Source organism: Vidua chalybeata, chromosome 23, assembly GCF_026979565.1.
Source record: "Vidua chalybeata isolate OUT-0048 chromosome 23, bVidCha1 merged haplotype, whole genome shotgun sequence".
NCBI classification, from domain to species: Eukaryota; Metazoa; Chordata; class Aves; order Passeriformes; family Viduidae; genus Vidua; species Vidua chalybeata.
This window is the reverse complement of record NC_071552.1, coordinates 938,007-952,259: the sequence shown is the minus strand read 5'-3', so window position 1 is coordinate 952,259 and position 14,253 is coordinate 938,007. Positions and strand designations below refer to the sequence as shown.

Genomic DNA, 14,253 nt, shown 5'->3' with positions numbered 1-14,253 from the left:
GGCACCGGGCGGAGCGCACGACCCGCGCCCCCGCCGCGCCGCCCCTTCCGCCCCGCGCCCCGGCGGATGTGACGCCGCTGTCAGCGGCACCGGGGTTCCGGCGGCGGCGGCGGCGGCGGCGGCGGCGGCGGCTCATGCCCGGTGAGCGCTGCGGGGCGGCACCGGCGGGCGGCGGGATGCGCACCGGGCCGGGGAGCGCCGGCCCCGCTGTCGCCGGCTCCCCGCGGCGGTGGCGGAGGGGAGCGGGGGTGCTCTGCCCGTGGGTGACCTCGGCAGTGTCCCCGGTGCCGGTGCCCGGCGGAGCGGGGAGCGCCGCGGCTGCCCCGGGGCGCTGCGCGGTGCCGCTCCCGGGGGGCATCGAGAGGCGCTTAAAGCCCGACTTGAGGGGAGGGAAACCTGGAGCTCGGTGTCCAGCGGCTGATGAGTTGTATCAGGGGGGAATGGAGCGGGTCGAGGGAGGAAAAGGGCCGGGGGTGTCGAGCTCCGGGATCTCGGGAGGTGTTTTCCCTGCCCTGCGGCGCCGTGGCTTACGGACTGCGGGTTGAACCGGGGCTCGGTGGTGATTTCTGCCCGTGCCAGGGAAAAGCAGGTTCCTCCGGCCGCGGAGCAGGTGAGGAGCGAGTTCGGTGGGGCTCCTGCAGGAGAGGAACCGGCTCTCGGCTGCCCACGGAGCACGGCGGTGCCCGTGGTGTTTGTTCTGGGGAACTACGCATCGAGAGTTTCTTATCAGTTCCTTATCAGAGGCGAGAGGGGGAAGTGGCTCCTCCAGCCAGCCCAGCGCGGTGTTTCCTGGCCCGGGGCTGGCACCCGGCAGGCAGGGCAGGGTTGGGATCGATCCCTGCCCAGCCCGGGCGTGCCTCCCATTCTGAGCCGATGGGAAGGAGGCGCCTCGGCTGGGGTTTCCCGGGAAGGGGATCTGCCATGTAGCGGGTTGGTGGCAAGCCCCGTGGGGCTCTGTGGGACATTCAGGTGGCCCTGGCCACCGTGTCGCTCATCAGGAGGGGTTCTCACCAGTTTCACGTCTGCTGTTGCAGCCCGCCTGTCTGATGCCGCATTGGAGGCGGGGAGCGCCGCTATGGAGTGCAGGGATGGAGGCCACGCTCTGCATCCACACGTGCCTTTGGCTGAGCGCTTCCTGGATCCCCCTGGCCTCGCCGGCCGGGCCGGCCTGCGGCCACCAGCGCGCTCCGGACACTGAGGGCCGCCACGGGAAGCTGACGTGGGCGGTCAGCTTGGATGCACCCGAGGAGGAGCTGGAGCAGCGGGCAGAGGAGCTGGCCCGCACTGCGGGGCTGGTGAACATGGGCCGTGTCGGGGAGCTCAAGGGCCATTACCTCTTCGCCTACCAGCCCGATGGCCGCGCGGCGACTGAACACGAAGCCATAAGGAGGTCGGTGGACACTTTGTTTGCACAGCACGACAGCGTGCGGTGGCACTCGGAACAGAAGCTTCTGAAGCGCTCCAAGCGCAGCCTGCACTTTAACGATCCCAAATACCCCCAGCAGTGGCATCTGGTGAGTGGTTTCCCGGCTCCTGCTGTGCTCGCAGCCTCGGGCTGTTTGGGTGGCCACGGGCGAGCTGTCATGCGGGAGGCAGAACAGCCTCTTCCTGCTCCTTGGTGAGGAGGGAGCTCGCTGAGAGCTCGCCCTGCCTGCCACGTGCTCGCTGTGATAAGGGGAGGAAGCAGCTCCTGCAGCTGGTTGTGCACTGGTGGCACTGGGGTGGGCAGAGCACACTGTGCCCTCCAAGTCATGGCCCAAGCAGCTGTTGCTCATTGTCAGCCTCAAGCGATCTCCCCTGACGGTCCTGTGACTCCTTCCCGTGCTGGCCCCAGCCCCACACGTCATATCCAGTGCACCCAGGATGTCCCCTCAGCGCTGACCCTGTCCCCTCACTGTCCTTTCTGGTGCATAGAACAACCACAAGAGCCCCGGGAAGGACATCAACGTCACGGGCGTGTGGGAGCGGAACGTGACGGGGCGCGGGGTGACGGTGGTGGTGGTGGACGACGGCGTGGAGCACACCATCAAGGACATCCAGCCAAACTACGTGAGTGCCTGCGCAGGCTGCAGGCTGGGCAGTGTGACAGGAGCGTGTGAGAGCTCAGAGTCCAGCCTGCACCGTCACCTTGGGCTCAGCCAGGGCGGGAAGTGCCAGCAGCAAACCTTTCCTGGGAGATTCTGCACCCGGGTTTTGGGTTTACCTGCCTTTGTGCAACCCATGGGAAGCGGCTGGCATCCCTCTGACCCGCAGCAGTGCCTGGAGCTGCCTTGCCTGGTCCCTTCCCCGCAGCAGCAGATAGCAGTGTTGAGCTGCAGCCCTGTGAGGAAGCAGCCTCCAAGTTCCCCTGACGTCCAGCCTGTGTTTCAGCCCATGTCGCGTTCTCTCAACTCCTGCTTTTCCCAAATTGAGGAGAGCAGAGCCCAGGTCCTGACTGCGGGTCTGTTTCCAGAGCCCGGAAGGCAGCTATGACTTGAACTCCAACGACCCTGACCCTATGCCTCACCCCGACGAGGAGAACGGGAACCACCACGGGACCCGCTGCGCCGGGGAGATCGCGGCTGTGCCCAACAACAGCTTCTGCACGGTGGGAGTCGCCTACGGCAGCCGCATCGCGGGTAGGTCAGGCTGCCAGGCAGCCCCCGCCTGCCTCCCCCCCGGATCCGCGGGGTGCGACACGGCTCCGCGGGCTGGAGCGGCTCTGAGGCCGTGCTCGGGCTCGCTGGGCTGCTGCAGGGAGGGCCCGGCGCCTGCCTGAGCTCCCCTCCAGAGGAGCTGGCTCCTGGCAGCTTTCCCAGAGTGTTCCTGGCCTCCCTGGCTGCCCAGGTTTTGGCAGAGCAGCCGTGCCGTGCTGGCTGGGCCAGGCAGTTGTGCCACGACGTGCCCGGGCTGTGCCTGGAGGCACTGGGGCAGCAAATCTTGGCCAGCCCCTCTCACTGCCCTGGCCCCTGGTCTCAGTTTTGCCCTGTGGGATGGACAAGGATGAAGAGCCAGTGCTGTGCCTCTCCCCTGTAAGGGCAGGGAATGTGTGCTGTGCCCCAGCTGCCTCCAGAGCTCCTGAGCTGCTCCGCAGAGGGAGGCGAGGTCTCTGTGCCCTGCAGGATGTGCCCCTGGCAGGGCAGGGGACAGCCATGCTGGGACACAATTCCATCCTTACCTGGTCACACCACAGTCCCTGGGGTGCCAGGGGTGGTCAGGGCCTGCCCAGGGCGCAGCAGGCAGAGGCTCCCAGCTGGCAGAAGTGGGGATGAGCTCATCATGTGCCCACAGCACAGGGAACGGGAGGGTTTGCCCCAGATCCAGCGGGACCTGGCGCTGCCTCAGGCCTCAGCCCTCCAAAGCTGGAATGGCCCTGCAGGGTGAGCACAGCGGGGCAGCCTCGAGCCAGGAGTTTGTTTGCAGTTTATGCAGCTCACGGGACCCGTGTTCCTCACGTTCCTTGTCCTCTGTCCTGTTCCTTATCCTCTGTCCTGCAGGCATCCGAGTGCTGGACGGGCCCCTCACGGACAGCATGGAGGCCATCGCCTTCAACAAGCACTATCAGATCAATGACATCTACAGCTGCAGGTGAGCCCCCAGGGGACCCTGAGCTGGCTCCCAGCCCTGCTCTGCCTGGGCACAGGGTCACAGCTCATGGCTGAGTGCTCACACCAGCTCCCATCCTCCTGTGGCTGCAGTTAGCCTTGACTCACCAAAATCCTGTCCCTGGAGACCTGTCCCGGGCTCTGCACAGCACCTGCAGCTGTGAGGTGTCCCCCTGTGTGCTGCTGCAGCACATCCCCTGGGCTGGCTGTGCTGGAGGGGACGCTGTGCTCCCCACTGTGGTCAGGCAGCCCCGTGTGACGGGGACTGGAATGTCTGAGAAGCCACTTGTTAAATAAAAATCAAACATTTTGTCCGCTGGAATCTGACCCAGGGGCACAGTGCAAACACGACAGCGATGTCCCAGCAGCGAGGGGCCATCCTGATGGGTGGGAAAGTGGAGAGCTCTGCAATCCCAGTCGTGGCGCTGGGAGCAGCTGGTGGCTGCTGGGAGCTCGCTGTGATGGCAGGAAGAGCCTCCTGGTGCTCCTGGGGCTGTCACCTCACGGTGCCTCTCTTTGCAGCTGGGGTCCCGATGACGATGGGAAGACTGTGGATGGCCCCCACCAACTGGGAAAGGTAAGACCCAGCCCCAGCAGCGCTGGGGGAGCCTCCAGGGCTTGTGGCTTCTTGCCTGCCCGTTCAGGCGGGGAGGGACGTGGCTGTGACACTCTGCACGTCTGTGCGTGTCCCTCGGTGCCAGCGGGGGTTTCCCTGGCACTGTGAGAGGCGGCGCTGCGGCCGGAGGGCAGCGTTCAGGCAGGGCAGGATGAGCTGTGCAAGGAGAGGCTGCTTCCAGCAGGGAAAGGCTCTTTGGCAACCTGCGGTGTGGCGCTGACAGCTCATGCAGCCCTCAGCATGCTCTCTGCTCGGGAGGCCGAGCTTTCCCTGTGCTCAGGGTGGCTCTCGAGGCAGGGATGGTGCCTTTGGATACTGGGAGTAAATAAGGGGGGGTGGGATTGCAGTGGGAGGGAGAGTCAGAGCTGAGGCTGCTCCTTGCCAGGCCATTAAGGTTTTCTCAGAGCTCCTGTGCTGCAGATCTGCTGCAGAACACACCCAGCCCGCCTGTGCTGCAGCAAGGGGTCACCGAGGGGCCCCAAAACCAGCAGTGGGGTGTGGTTCTGCTCCAGTGCTCTTCTGCTGTGCTTTTCCAACCACAACTCAGCAGTTCCTGCGCCCTTCAGAGCAGCGCTGACAACCGAGCCGTTCGTTCACCATAACAAATGGTTTCCAGTTCTGCAAGTTAATTTATTCCCTTCCTGCCTGCAGAGACAGCTGGAACAAGCTCCAGGACACAAAGCACAGGCAGAGCTCGCTGTGCCACAGCAGAATGGGCAGAATGTACCTTCATCTGCCAGGGGAGGGAGAGCAGGCTGGTCACTTCCAGTGGGGTTGTGTTCTTGCCCATCCATCAGACGTGTCCTTTCCCTAGGTGGGAGCAGTGGCTGGGAGAGGTGTCTGGGCTGAAATGTGCCTCCAGCTGGGGCCCATGCTGTGGTGTGTCCCAGCAAAGGCAAAGCCCCAGTGTCTGTGGGGCTGGGCACTCAGAGAGGGGCAGTGGCTCTGTGGGGGAGCCCTGACCACACGTGGCTGCTGGCAGAAACCACTGGGATCAGTCTGGAAGGAGCCCCCCTGCCCTGTCCCTCTCCGCAGGCTGCCCTGCAGCACGGCGTGATCGCGGGTCGCCGGGGCTTCGGGAGCATCTTCGTGGTGGCCAGTGGCAACGGGGGCCAGCACAGTGACAACTGCAACTATGATGGATATGCCAACTCCATCTACACTGTCACGATAGGTGAGCCTTCTGTCTCCTCCCTTCCCAGCCCAGTGAGGTCATCCCCAAAGCACAGAACCTGCCCGGCTGGGAGCTGGCTGGATGGTGGGAATCTGTGGGGAAGTGTCTGGGAACAAGCATGGCAGTGTCTGGGGTGTGCTGGCCTTCAGTCCCCAAGCCTGCAGTTTGCTTCTGACCTACAGAGCAAGGGGAGGCCAGAGAAACTCCTGCTCGTGTCCAGGCCTCCTTCCCGGGGCTGTGACAGCCACTGCCATACCTGGAATGCAGCATTCCCATCATTTGTGTCAGAGGGGAAATGTGTAATCCACGTTCTCCAGAGCAGAAGCTGCATGAGGGGCGGAAGATGTGTGTGATACTGAGCACAGTGAGGGATTATTTATCGTGGCTGCCCTTCCTGTAGATCTTCCAGGTGGGCAAAATACAGGCTTGGTTCTGATTTCCCTGCCCAGCTCCCAGGCCCTGGAAGAGCACATCTGGCAGGAGAGATGAACAGCCTGAAGTTGCAGCAGTGGAAGCAGGACAGGTTTCACAGTCGGTGCCTCTCCCGTTTCCCCAGGAGCTGTGGATGAGACGGGCTCCATGCCCTTCTACGCCGAGGAGTGTGCCTCCATGCTGGCCGTGACCTTCAGCGGCGGGGACAAGATGATGAGGAGCATCGTGAGTACCTGTGTCCCCTGTCTGTGCCCTCCTGGCCACCCTGGGGACAGCCAGGACATCGCTCCGTCCCCTGCGGTCCCCACACAGCTCCCCTGGGAGCCGTGCAGGTGCCTTTTATCCCTACACAAACCTTTTATCCCTACACAAACCTTTTATCCCTTTTATCCCTACACAAACAGAGGGAGGGTCCTGTTTCTCAGCCCCCCTCACCCCTGCCCGGCCAGCCCGCCTCGCTCTGCTCCCAAGGGATGCAGGGAGAGCATCGGGCTCTTTAAACCACTTGGCCCCAGCTTCTCCTCTCTTCTGGCACGTGGGCCTCTCCCAGTCGAATTTTTAAGAATATTTTTATCAGCTTCTCCCTTCTTTTGCCAAAAAATGACTTCTTGTCAACAACACGTCCTTTCTGCCCGAGCCAAGCAGCCAGGGCTGTTTTCCCCCTTGCAGGCCTGACCCAGCCTGTCCCTGCCTTGGTGCCAGGCTGCCCCCACCCCAGTGGTGTGACCCCTTCCTGTCCTGTGGGGCCAGCAGGGACTGCAGAGCCTGCCCACCCCAGGGCAGCTTGGGGGAAACATCGCTGGCTCCTGATACGTAGGGTTGGGTTGTCCATGTTTGGAGGCTCTCCCAGCAGGACAGGACTTCCCAAAAGCACTTTTCCTGTGGCTCTGTGCCTGGCACAGAGCAGCTGAATCCAGGCTTGTCCAACAGGCTTCCCCACGTGCTGGGGAAACCTGGGGAACGGGGAGAGCCTGGGATTCTCAGGCACCTGGCTGGGACTCAGCAAGCTCCTCCTGCAGCCCAGAGCCAGGGCAGGGATCTGTGCCCAGCCAGGGCAGGGATCTGTGCCCAGCCAGGGCACGGCACAATCTGCCACAGGGACAGTAAAACCCAGAACGGGGCTGATTCCTGCTTTCAGAAATCACTGCAGTTGTCCCAGGCTGGTTTGGAAAGTGCTGACCCTGGGAAAAAAAGGGAACCAGCGAGGGCTCTGCTGCATTCCATCAGGAGCTCCGGGCTCATGGGCTGGTCTGGCTTCCCCAGCACGGTGTGAGTGCTTTGGAGGTCACAAATGCACGTTCATTTTAAACACTGGCTGTATGGGACACTCACATGGCACTCCATGGGGCAGCCAGGGTGAGATCCACACGTAGCCTGGGAACAGCCTGTGCCACAGTGGCTCCTTCAGCCAGCACGTGCCTTGCTAAACCCCACACAGCCCTTTCTCAGGAGCACAGTCTGCTCCTGGGCACCCTGGAGCTCACTGCAGTGCTGCCAGAGTTAACTCAGAGTTAACTTCCCTGCAGCCATCTGCTCCAGCTTTTTTTATTTTTTTTTTCCTTTTACCAGACCATAAACTTTGTGTGGTTTCCTTAATGGGAAGAATTTAATACAGCTTCTGGCACTGGATGTGCTTCCTACTGAAAGTTTGTGCTCTCGGGGTGCTCTGTGTGGGACACTCAGTGTCCCAGCGTGAGCTGGAGCCACTCACAGCTGGAAAAATGAGGTGGAGTCAAACAAAAACACAAGAAACCCTTCAGATTTTGGGCTTTCTCCCCACGGGGAGCAGAGGGAGATGGATGCACTTGCTTTGCAGTGAGGTGGCAAAATTTGAGAGCTTCCTGATGCCTCTTCAGAGGCTGTGTGTGCTCTGCACAGTCCCATGGGGCCCCGCTGCAGTCTGCTTGTGACACTGATCAGCAGTGACAGTGAGGAACAGCCCAAACTCTGCCTGCCTGGAGTTTCCCACAAAGTTGCTTAGTTAGGGCTGGTTTCTCTCTCTCCCCCCAAAGGGAACTGTCTCCATGCCTCATTTCCCACCTGGCATCACTGTCCCTGCAGTGTCCCAGGGACCCTTCCTGGCTGGCAGTGAGCAGGGACAGTTGTGTCACAGGCTGAGCTTGCCGCTCGGGGCCAGGAGCGCACGTCCCTCCCCGTGCAGCCGCCCCAGCCCAGCCCAGTGGCCTGACAGAGGCCTGCCTCCCGTTCCTCGGCAGGTGACAACAGACTGGGACTTGCAGAAGGGCACGGGCTGCACGGAGGGGCACACGGGGACGTCGGCTGCGGCTCCGCTGGCCGCGGGGATGATCGCGCTGATGCTGCAGGTGCGGCCGTGCCTCACCTGGCGGGACGTGCAGCACGTCATCGTCTTCACTGCCACCAAGGTCAGGGCCTGGCCCTCCTCCCCCTCCTCCTCCTCCTCCTCCCTCTCTCCTTCCCAGCGCTCCCCTCAGGGGTGCTGCAGGGTGGCCCTGCTGTGCACATCCTTGTTTATGGCTGCTGCCCCTCCGTAAATCTCTGCCTCGCCTGGCTCCCGGCACGGGGATTGCGCTCTCCCCTCGCCCCGTGCTCCTTCCAGGAATGTGGCTGAGGCATTCTCCCCTGTCAGGATAACAAATGGGTTATTTGCCTCAGGAATGCCTCCGTCTGCCAATGTAGGGGTCTTCCAGGGGCTCAGCAGGTTCCAGGGCCTCAGCAGGTTCCAGGGGCTCAGCAGGTTCTAGGAGCTCAGCAGGTTCCAGGGGCTCAGCAGGTTCTAGGAGCTCAGCAGGTTCTAGGAGCTCAGCAGGTTCTAGGAGCTCAGCAGGTTCCAGGGGCTCAGGAGGTTCTAGGAGCTCAGCAGGTTCTAGGAGCTCAGCAGGTTCTAGGAGCTCAGCAGGTTCTAGGGGCTCAGGAGGTTCTAGGGGCTCAGCAGGTTCCAGGGCTCAGCCAGTTCCAGGGCTCAGCAGGTGAGGCTGGCCCAGCCCAAGGGCTGACACCTCTGCAATGTCACCTCATGGTCCAGGCGGTGGGAAACAGGAGCTCTGCCCTGCCCTGGCCTTTCCTGGGCTCTCCAGAGAACTGGGCTCCTGGAAACAGGCACAACAGAGAGCTGGGCAGCAAACACAGCCCTGCCTTTCACCCAGAGCAGGGTGAGAACTCACTGGAGGGATGGGGCTTCTTCCTCACCCCTCTGGGGAGCAGGAGTCTGTGTCCAGCTGATGCTGTGCTCTCTTTGGCACGGGACAGTGTTTTCCATAACTTCCAAGCCAATGTTGCCAGAGCAGTACAACCCAATAAGTGATGGGGCCCAGATCTGTCCTGCCCCAGCTCTTGGTGATTTAAAGGACTCCGTTCCTTCTCTCCAAGGCTTCTGCCGTGCCACAGGCAGTGGTTTGGGCAGCAGGGAGCAGCTGGGATGTTTCAGAGCAGAGGCATTTGTGCCCTTTCGTGCTGCTCCATTTCCTTTCTGAGGAGCTGGGAAGCCGCTTTGTCCTGGGATTTGTTTCAAACAAAGGTCAACCTGTTCCTTTCTAATAAGGCCATGTGGGTTTGCTTCCCCACCCCTGTGGGATGTGTCTGGGCCTCCTTCCCTTCAGGCCTGGGGGTTCAGGCTGCTGGTGTCCCCCAGGTGAGCAGAGCACCCTGTGTGTCTTTGCAGTACGAGGACCGTCACGCCAAGTGGGACACGAACCAGGCCGGCTTCAGCCACAGCCACCAGCATGGCTTCGGCCTGCTCAACGCCTGGAGGCTGGTGAACGCTGCCAAGGTAACTCCCTGCCCTCCCACACCTGCCCTGTGGGCAGGCAGAGCAGCCCAGCCCCATGGCAGGGACAGCTCCTGTCATCCCGGTGACGCCGTGGGGTGACACCGCTGCCGTTCAGCACTTTGGCCACCATCCTGCTGGCCCTGGCTCTGAGGCTGCTTTTGGTATGAGGTCACGAGGCTCCTGAGAGCCGTCCCGAGCTGCTGCTCTCCAGCACTATATATAGCCATGGCCAGGGCCCTGATCATGGCAACGGGAGCTTCGTCAGCAGCCCCAGCACCTTCCTCCCTGCACAGTGGCTGCAGGGAGGGTGTCCTGCCCCCAGAAACTGTTCTCAGCTGGCAGCTCCGGGGGAGTGGTGTGCTCACAGCAGGCAGAGGCATCCCCATCTCTTCCTCCTCTGTCACACAGAGCCCAGGGCCCGTCCCTTTGGCACTCGGTCCCAGCTGTGTGCGGAGCTCTGTGCAGCTGTGCCGGGTCACTGCCGCTGCCCTCAGGGTCACAGGGACCTCCAGGCTGCTCCCTCTTCCTGCAGGCACTTGGGTTCCGCTGTTCCCTGTCCCTTGTACCAGGGCTTGGAGCGGAACAACCTCAAGACACCACTCAAAGCCACTGTGACAAACCCAGAGCTGGGGAGTGCCAAACCTTGATCAGCCCTGGCTCCCAGGCAGTGACTTCCCCTCCTTTCCTGGACGTGTGGGCACTGCTCCCATCCCTGGGGTGTCACAGCAGCCTGTGTGTCCCAGAGCATCATCAGAAGAGGCCCCTTGGCCTGGGCCCACACCCAGCACAGGAGCAGTCTGTGGGAGCTGTGGATGGAGGGATGGGCATGCAGGGAGGGTGCAATCCGTGCTGAAGCCTCTCTCCTTCCCCTGGCAGATCTGGGAGTCCGTGCCGTACCTGGCCTCCTACGTGAGCCCCGTGCTGAAGGAGGGCAGGAGCATCCCGTGGCTCCCGCAGGAGCTGGAGGTGGCCTGGAACGGTAAGAGCAGGTGTGGCACGGAGAGCAGAGCCAGCCCCGCCCGCCGGCGTGTGCCGCAGCAGGGCAGGAAGGGGTTAAGTGCTGGGCTGCCTGGGCTTTTTCCGCTGCCCATCCCCAGGGGATCCCCTCCCCACAGCCCCATCCCCTGCACTGATGCATTTGGGAGCCAGACGGGCTCAGGAGCGGGGCTGGGCTGGGCAGCGGCCAGAGCCGCTCGGCTGGCTTTGACCATTTTAGGGAATGCTGCAGCTCCCGACTTGGCCGGGCCGTGCAGAGCACCAGCAGCTGCTCTGGGCCACCAGCGGCTGCTCTGGGCCACCAGCGGCTGCTCCGGGCCACCAGCAGCTGCTCCGGGCCACCAGCGGCTGCTCCGGGCCACCAGCAGCTGCTCTGGGCCACCAGCAGCTGCTCCGGGCCACCAGCGGCTGCTCCAGGCCACCAGCAGCTGCTCTGGGCCACCAGCAGCTGCTCCGGGCCACCAGCGGCTGCTCCAGGCCACCAGCAGCTGCTCTGGGCCACCAGCGGCTGCTCTGGGCCACCAGCGGCTGCTCCGGGCCACCAGCAGCTGCTCCGGGCCACCAGCGGCTGCTCCAGGCCACCAGCGGCTGCTCTGGGCCACCAGTGGCAAGGAGAGCTCGGCCCAGCCCTGCCCGGCCCCCAGCACGCCTGCACGCAGGGGACACTGCTGCCTGTGACGTGCCTGCCCTGGCATGTGCCCACGTCCCCCCTAGCAGGGGCTGGGAGCACCCACCCAGCCAGCTCGCCCCGCTGCAGAGGGGCTGTGGTCAGCAGCTCTGGGGCTCTGAGCGTTCCTGGAGCTGGGAGCAGCTGGAGATGGGCTGGGCCAGCCTGGACACCTGTCCCAGTCCCACACAGGGCAGCTGGGAAGAGGCAGAGACAACGTGTGTGTGTGTGTGTCCTGTGAAGTGGCACCACAGCCCAGTGGGGCTGGCTGGGAGTGGGGACTCCATCCCAAGGCCACCAGCCTTGACCAACCCCCCTTCCCTTTCCCAGTCACCCCTGCCGACCTGGGGCTGTCTGGCATGAGGACCCTGGAGCACGTGGCTGTCACCGTCACCATAACCCACCCTCGCCGTGGCAACCTGGAGATCCGGCTCTTCTGCCCCAGCGGGATGATGTCCCTGATCGGGACCACCCGCAGCATGGACTCGTGAGCACCCAGGGGACAGGGCGGGGCACTGGGGCCGTGCCCGGGGGGGCTCTGTGACCCCTCACGGGTTGTCTCCCTTCCCCCCTCGGCAGGGACCCCAATGGCTTCTCTGACTGGACCTTCTCCACGGTGCGCTGCTGGGGCGAGCAGGCGCAGGGCACCTACAGGCTGCTCATCAGGGACATCGGTGAGTCCTGCCTTCAGGGCGGCCCTCGGGAGCGGTGGCAGCTCCGTGCCATGTCCCAGGGAGCTGCCAGCTCATAACCTGGCTGGCTCAGAGAGTTCCCCACTGGACCAAGCTGGTTTCCTCCCCAGGAGACGACAGCCTGAGGCCTGGCACCTTGAAGCAGTGGCAGCTGACCCTGTACGGCTCCTCGTGGTCCCCAGCAGAGATGAAGGAACGGCAGAGGTAGGACACCACGTCCCCAGCTTGGAGGGAGCCAGGAGAGGGAGGCTGAGGGCTTTAGCCCTGCCTGTGAGCAGTGGGCTGGAGCCGTGTTGCTGCCACGTGGGCGTGTGGCAGGTGAGGCTGGGGCTGCCCTCGCAGCTCACAGGGCAGCCATGGGCTGCAGGGCACAGCTCTGTGTGCTGAAGGAGACACTCCAGACCGTTTGTGGGCATTTTGGAGCCTCCCCGGAGCCCCCCTACCCCCATGGGAGCCTCACGGGGGGGTCTCTGTCCCCAGGCTGCTGGAGGAAGCCATGAGTGGGCAGTACCTGAGCGGTGACTTCTCCCTGCCCTGTCCCCCAGGGCTGGACATCCCCGAGGAGCAGCGTTACACCATCACAGCCAACACCCTCAAGGTGAGCCTGCCTGCAGGCTGGGGACCCTGCAGCCCCAGGGTGAGCAGGACCCCGCTCAGTACTCTGTGCCCTCTCTGCTGGGCAATGGGCAGGGCCCTGAGGGGGTTGAGAGCCGCGTTTTTCAAGGGGTTTCCCTCTGCAGACCCTCCTGCTCTTGGGATGCTTTGCGGTGTTCTGGACTTTCTACTACATGCTGGAGGTTTGCCTGACGAGGAACGAGGCGGGGCTGGACCTGGCGTGCTCCAGCTCCACCAGCTGCAGGTGGTACCAGCAGGGCGGGAAGCACCGAGCCCTGGAGAGCGACCTGGAGATGGAGTCGGTGCCTCTGTACCAGGAGAAGGATGTGGAGGAGGCCGAGATGGAGTGTGAGCACCTGGAGCCTGCCCGGGACGGGGAGGAGGGGTCCTGGACCCCCACCCACCCCAAACTTTCCAGCAATGGCAGAGCTGTGAGCTTCCATGAGGCAGCCCCCACTGGAATGGGATTCCTGGGCCGGGAGGCATCGACTGAACTCCTCGGGGAGGACAAGGAGCACCAGCCCTGCTGACTGGGGCTGGGGCCCTGCCTTGGTACGACCTTCCTGCACAGACTCACTGCTGAGCCTCCACGGACCGCTGCCACTGTGCCCTGCGGGAGGTGGTGCTGGAAGCGGCTTGGAAACAAGGAGAGAGGGCTGGTACTGGAAAGGGAGCTTCCCTTCCCTCCTTCTGGAAAACAAAGCAAGCCTTAAACCCTTTCCTGATGGAGCCTGCCCTGCTGGACGCTCAGGGCACCGTTGTGAGTGGAGTGCCATTCCCACCGAGCCCCTTCCTGCCACTGCAGCAGGGCCAAGACGTGTCCCTTTGTCCCTGATTTCTGCAGAGCGAGCCTGGAAAATGCAGCGAGGCCCCAGCAGCCGCCTCTGCAGGCAGGGACCCCGCAGCACTGGCATTTTCCCGGCCCCTACCCACCAGTTATCCCAGTTTAGGAGCAGGGAGTTATTTCACTCATCTCCAGCCAGCGCTTCTCCCTGCCCCCGTACTCCGATCCTGCTGATTCCTCCTCTCCTGTGGGCACAGAGCAGCTGTGGGGTGGGGGAGGCAGCAGCCAGCCTGTTTGGGGGCAGGATGGGGCTGTCCCTGGGCACAGGAGCACCTCTGGTAGCGGGTAGGCCTGGTTTGGGCTGGGGAGGGGAGGCTGAGTTGCTCTGGCAATGGCTCGTCTGGGCAGGGTTGGCTTGTTCACATGTCTTTGGGTTCGGTGGTTTATTTTTTTAAAGCTGGGGTTTGTTTTTTTAATCAGCAAAGCCCTTTTGTGTAGCTTTCCAAATAAAGCCTGAAAAACCCTCCTCTCCCCCCCATCCATCACTCTTCTGCCCTCCCAAAGCTTCCTCACTGTGGAAGAATGTGTCACAGAGCAGCTCCCGGGGCCGGGGGGGGACCCAGCACTGGGGTGCTGCATTTGGGGGGGCTGTGTGCCCTCTGTGCCCTGGGGCAAAAGGGGCTGCTCCAGGCAGGGGGAGGCAAGGCCCGGGCCAGAGCATTGGAAGGAGCAAGGATAAAAGTGGCTGTCGTGGTTCAACGGGGAGAGGGCAGAGTTTTCCAAGCCGGGCAGGGAAAATCCAAGCTCCAGCTTTGGTTTTTTTCCCAGGTTTGGAGGCGGCAGAGGGAGCAGCTCCCTTTTAGGGAGAAGGACTTTGGCTTTCCTGGTGCCGTCGGCCAGCTGCAACGGGGCGGGCGGGAGGAAACCTCGTCGGGCCACGCTGGA

At 63.2% G+C, this 14,253-nt stretch overlaps 1 protein-coding gene across 5 annotated transcripts; it reads left to right on the top strand.

Annotated features, from left to right (window-relative positions):
• The first annotated feature begins 78 nt into the window (after positions 1 to 78).
• PCSK7 (proprotein convertase subtilisin/kexin type 7) lies at positions 79 to 14,246 on the top strand. Of its 5 annotated transcripts, none has more exons than XR_008434690.1 (17): positions 634 to 930; positions 1,035 to 1,514; positions 1,915 to 2,049; positions 2,453 to 2,618; positions 3,477 to 3,567; positions 4,107 to 4,161; positions 5,236 to 5,374; positions 5,931 to 6,031; positions 8,023 to 8,190; positions 9,447 to 9,554; positions 10,431 to 10,533; positions 11,548 to 11,704; positions 11,797 to 11,891; positions 12,020 to 12,113; positions 12,390 to 12,507; positions 12,650 to 13,284; positions 14,137 to 14,246. XR_008434690.1 is itself a non-coding variant. In XM_053963533.1 (16 exons), exons 2-16 carry the CDS (start codon positions 1,047 to 1,049, stop codon positions 13,052 to 13,054), a joined length of 2,403 nt encoding a protein of 800 aa, XP_053819508.1. In that variant the 5' UTR covers positions 79 to 141; positions 1,035 to 1,046; the 3' UTR covers positions 13,055 to 13,834. The 5 variants fall into 5 exon arrangements, 3 of the variants coding, with proteins under 3 accessions (XP_053819508.1, XP_053819507.1, XP_053819510.1); XR_008434689.1 differs by having other exon boundaries at positions 12,650 to 13,653; positions 14,137 to 14,181; XM_053963533.1 differs by lacking the exons at positions 634 to 930; positions 14,137 to 14,246 and adding an exon at positions 79 to 141 and having other exon boundaries at positions 12,650 to 13,834.
• The last annotated feature ends 7 nt before the right edge of the window (positions 14,247 to 14,253 follow it).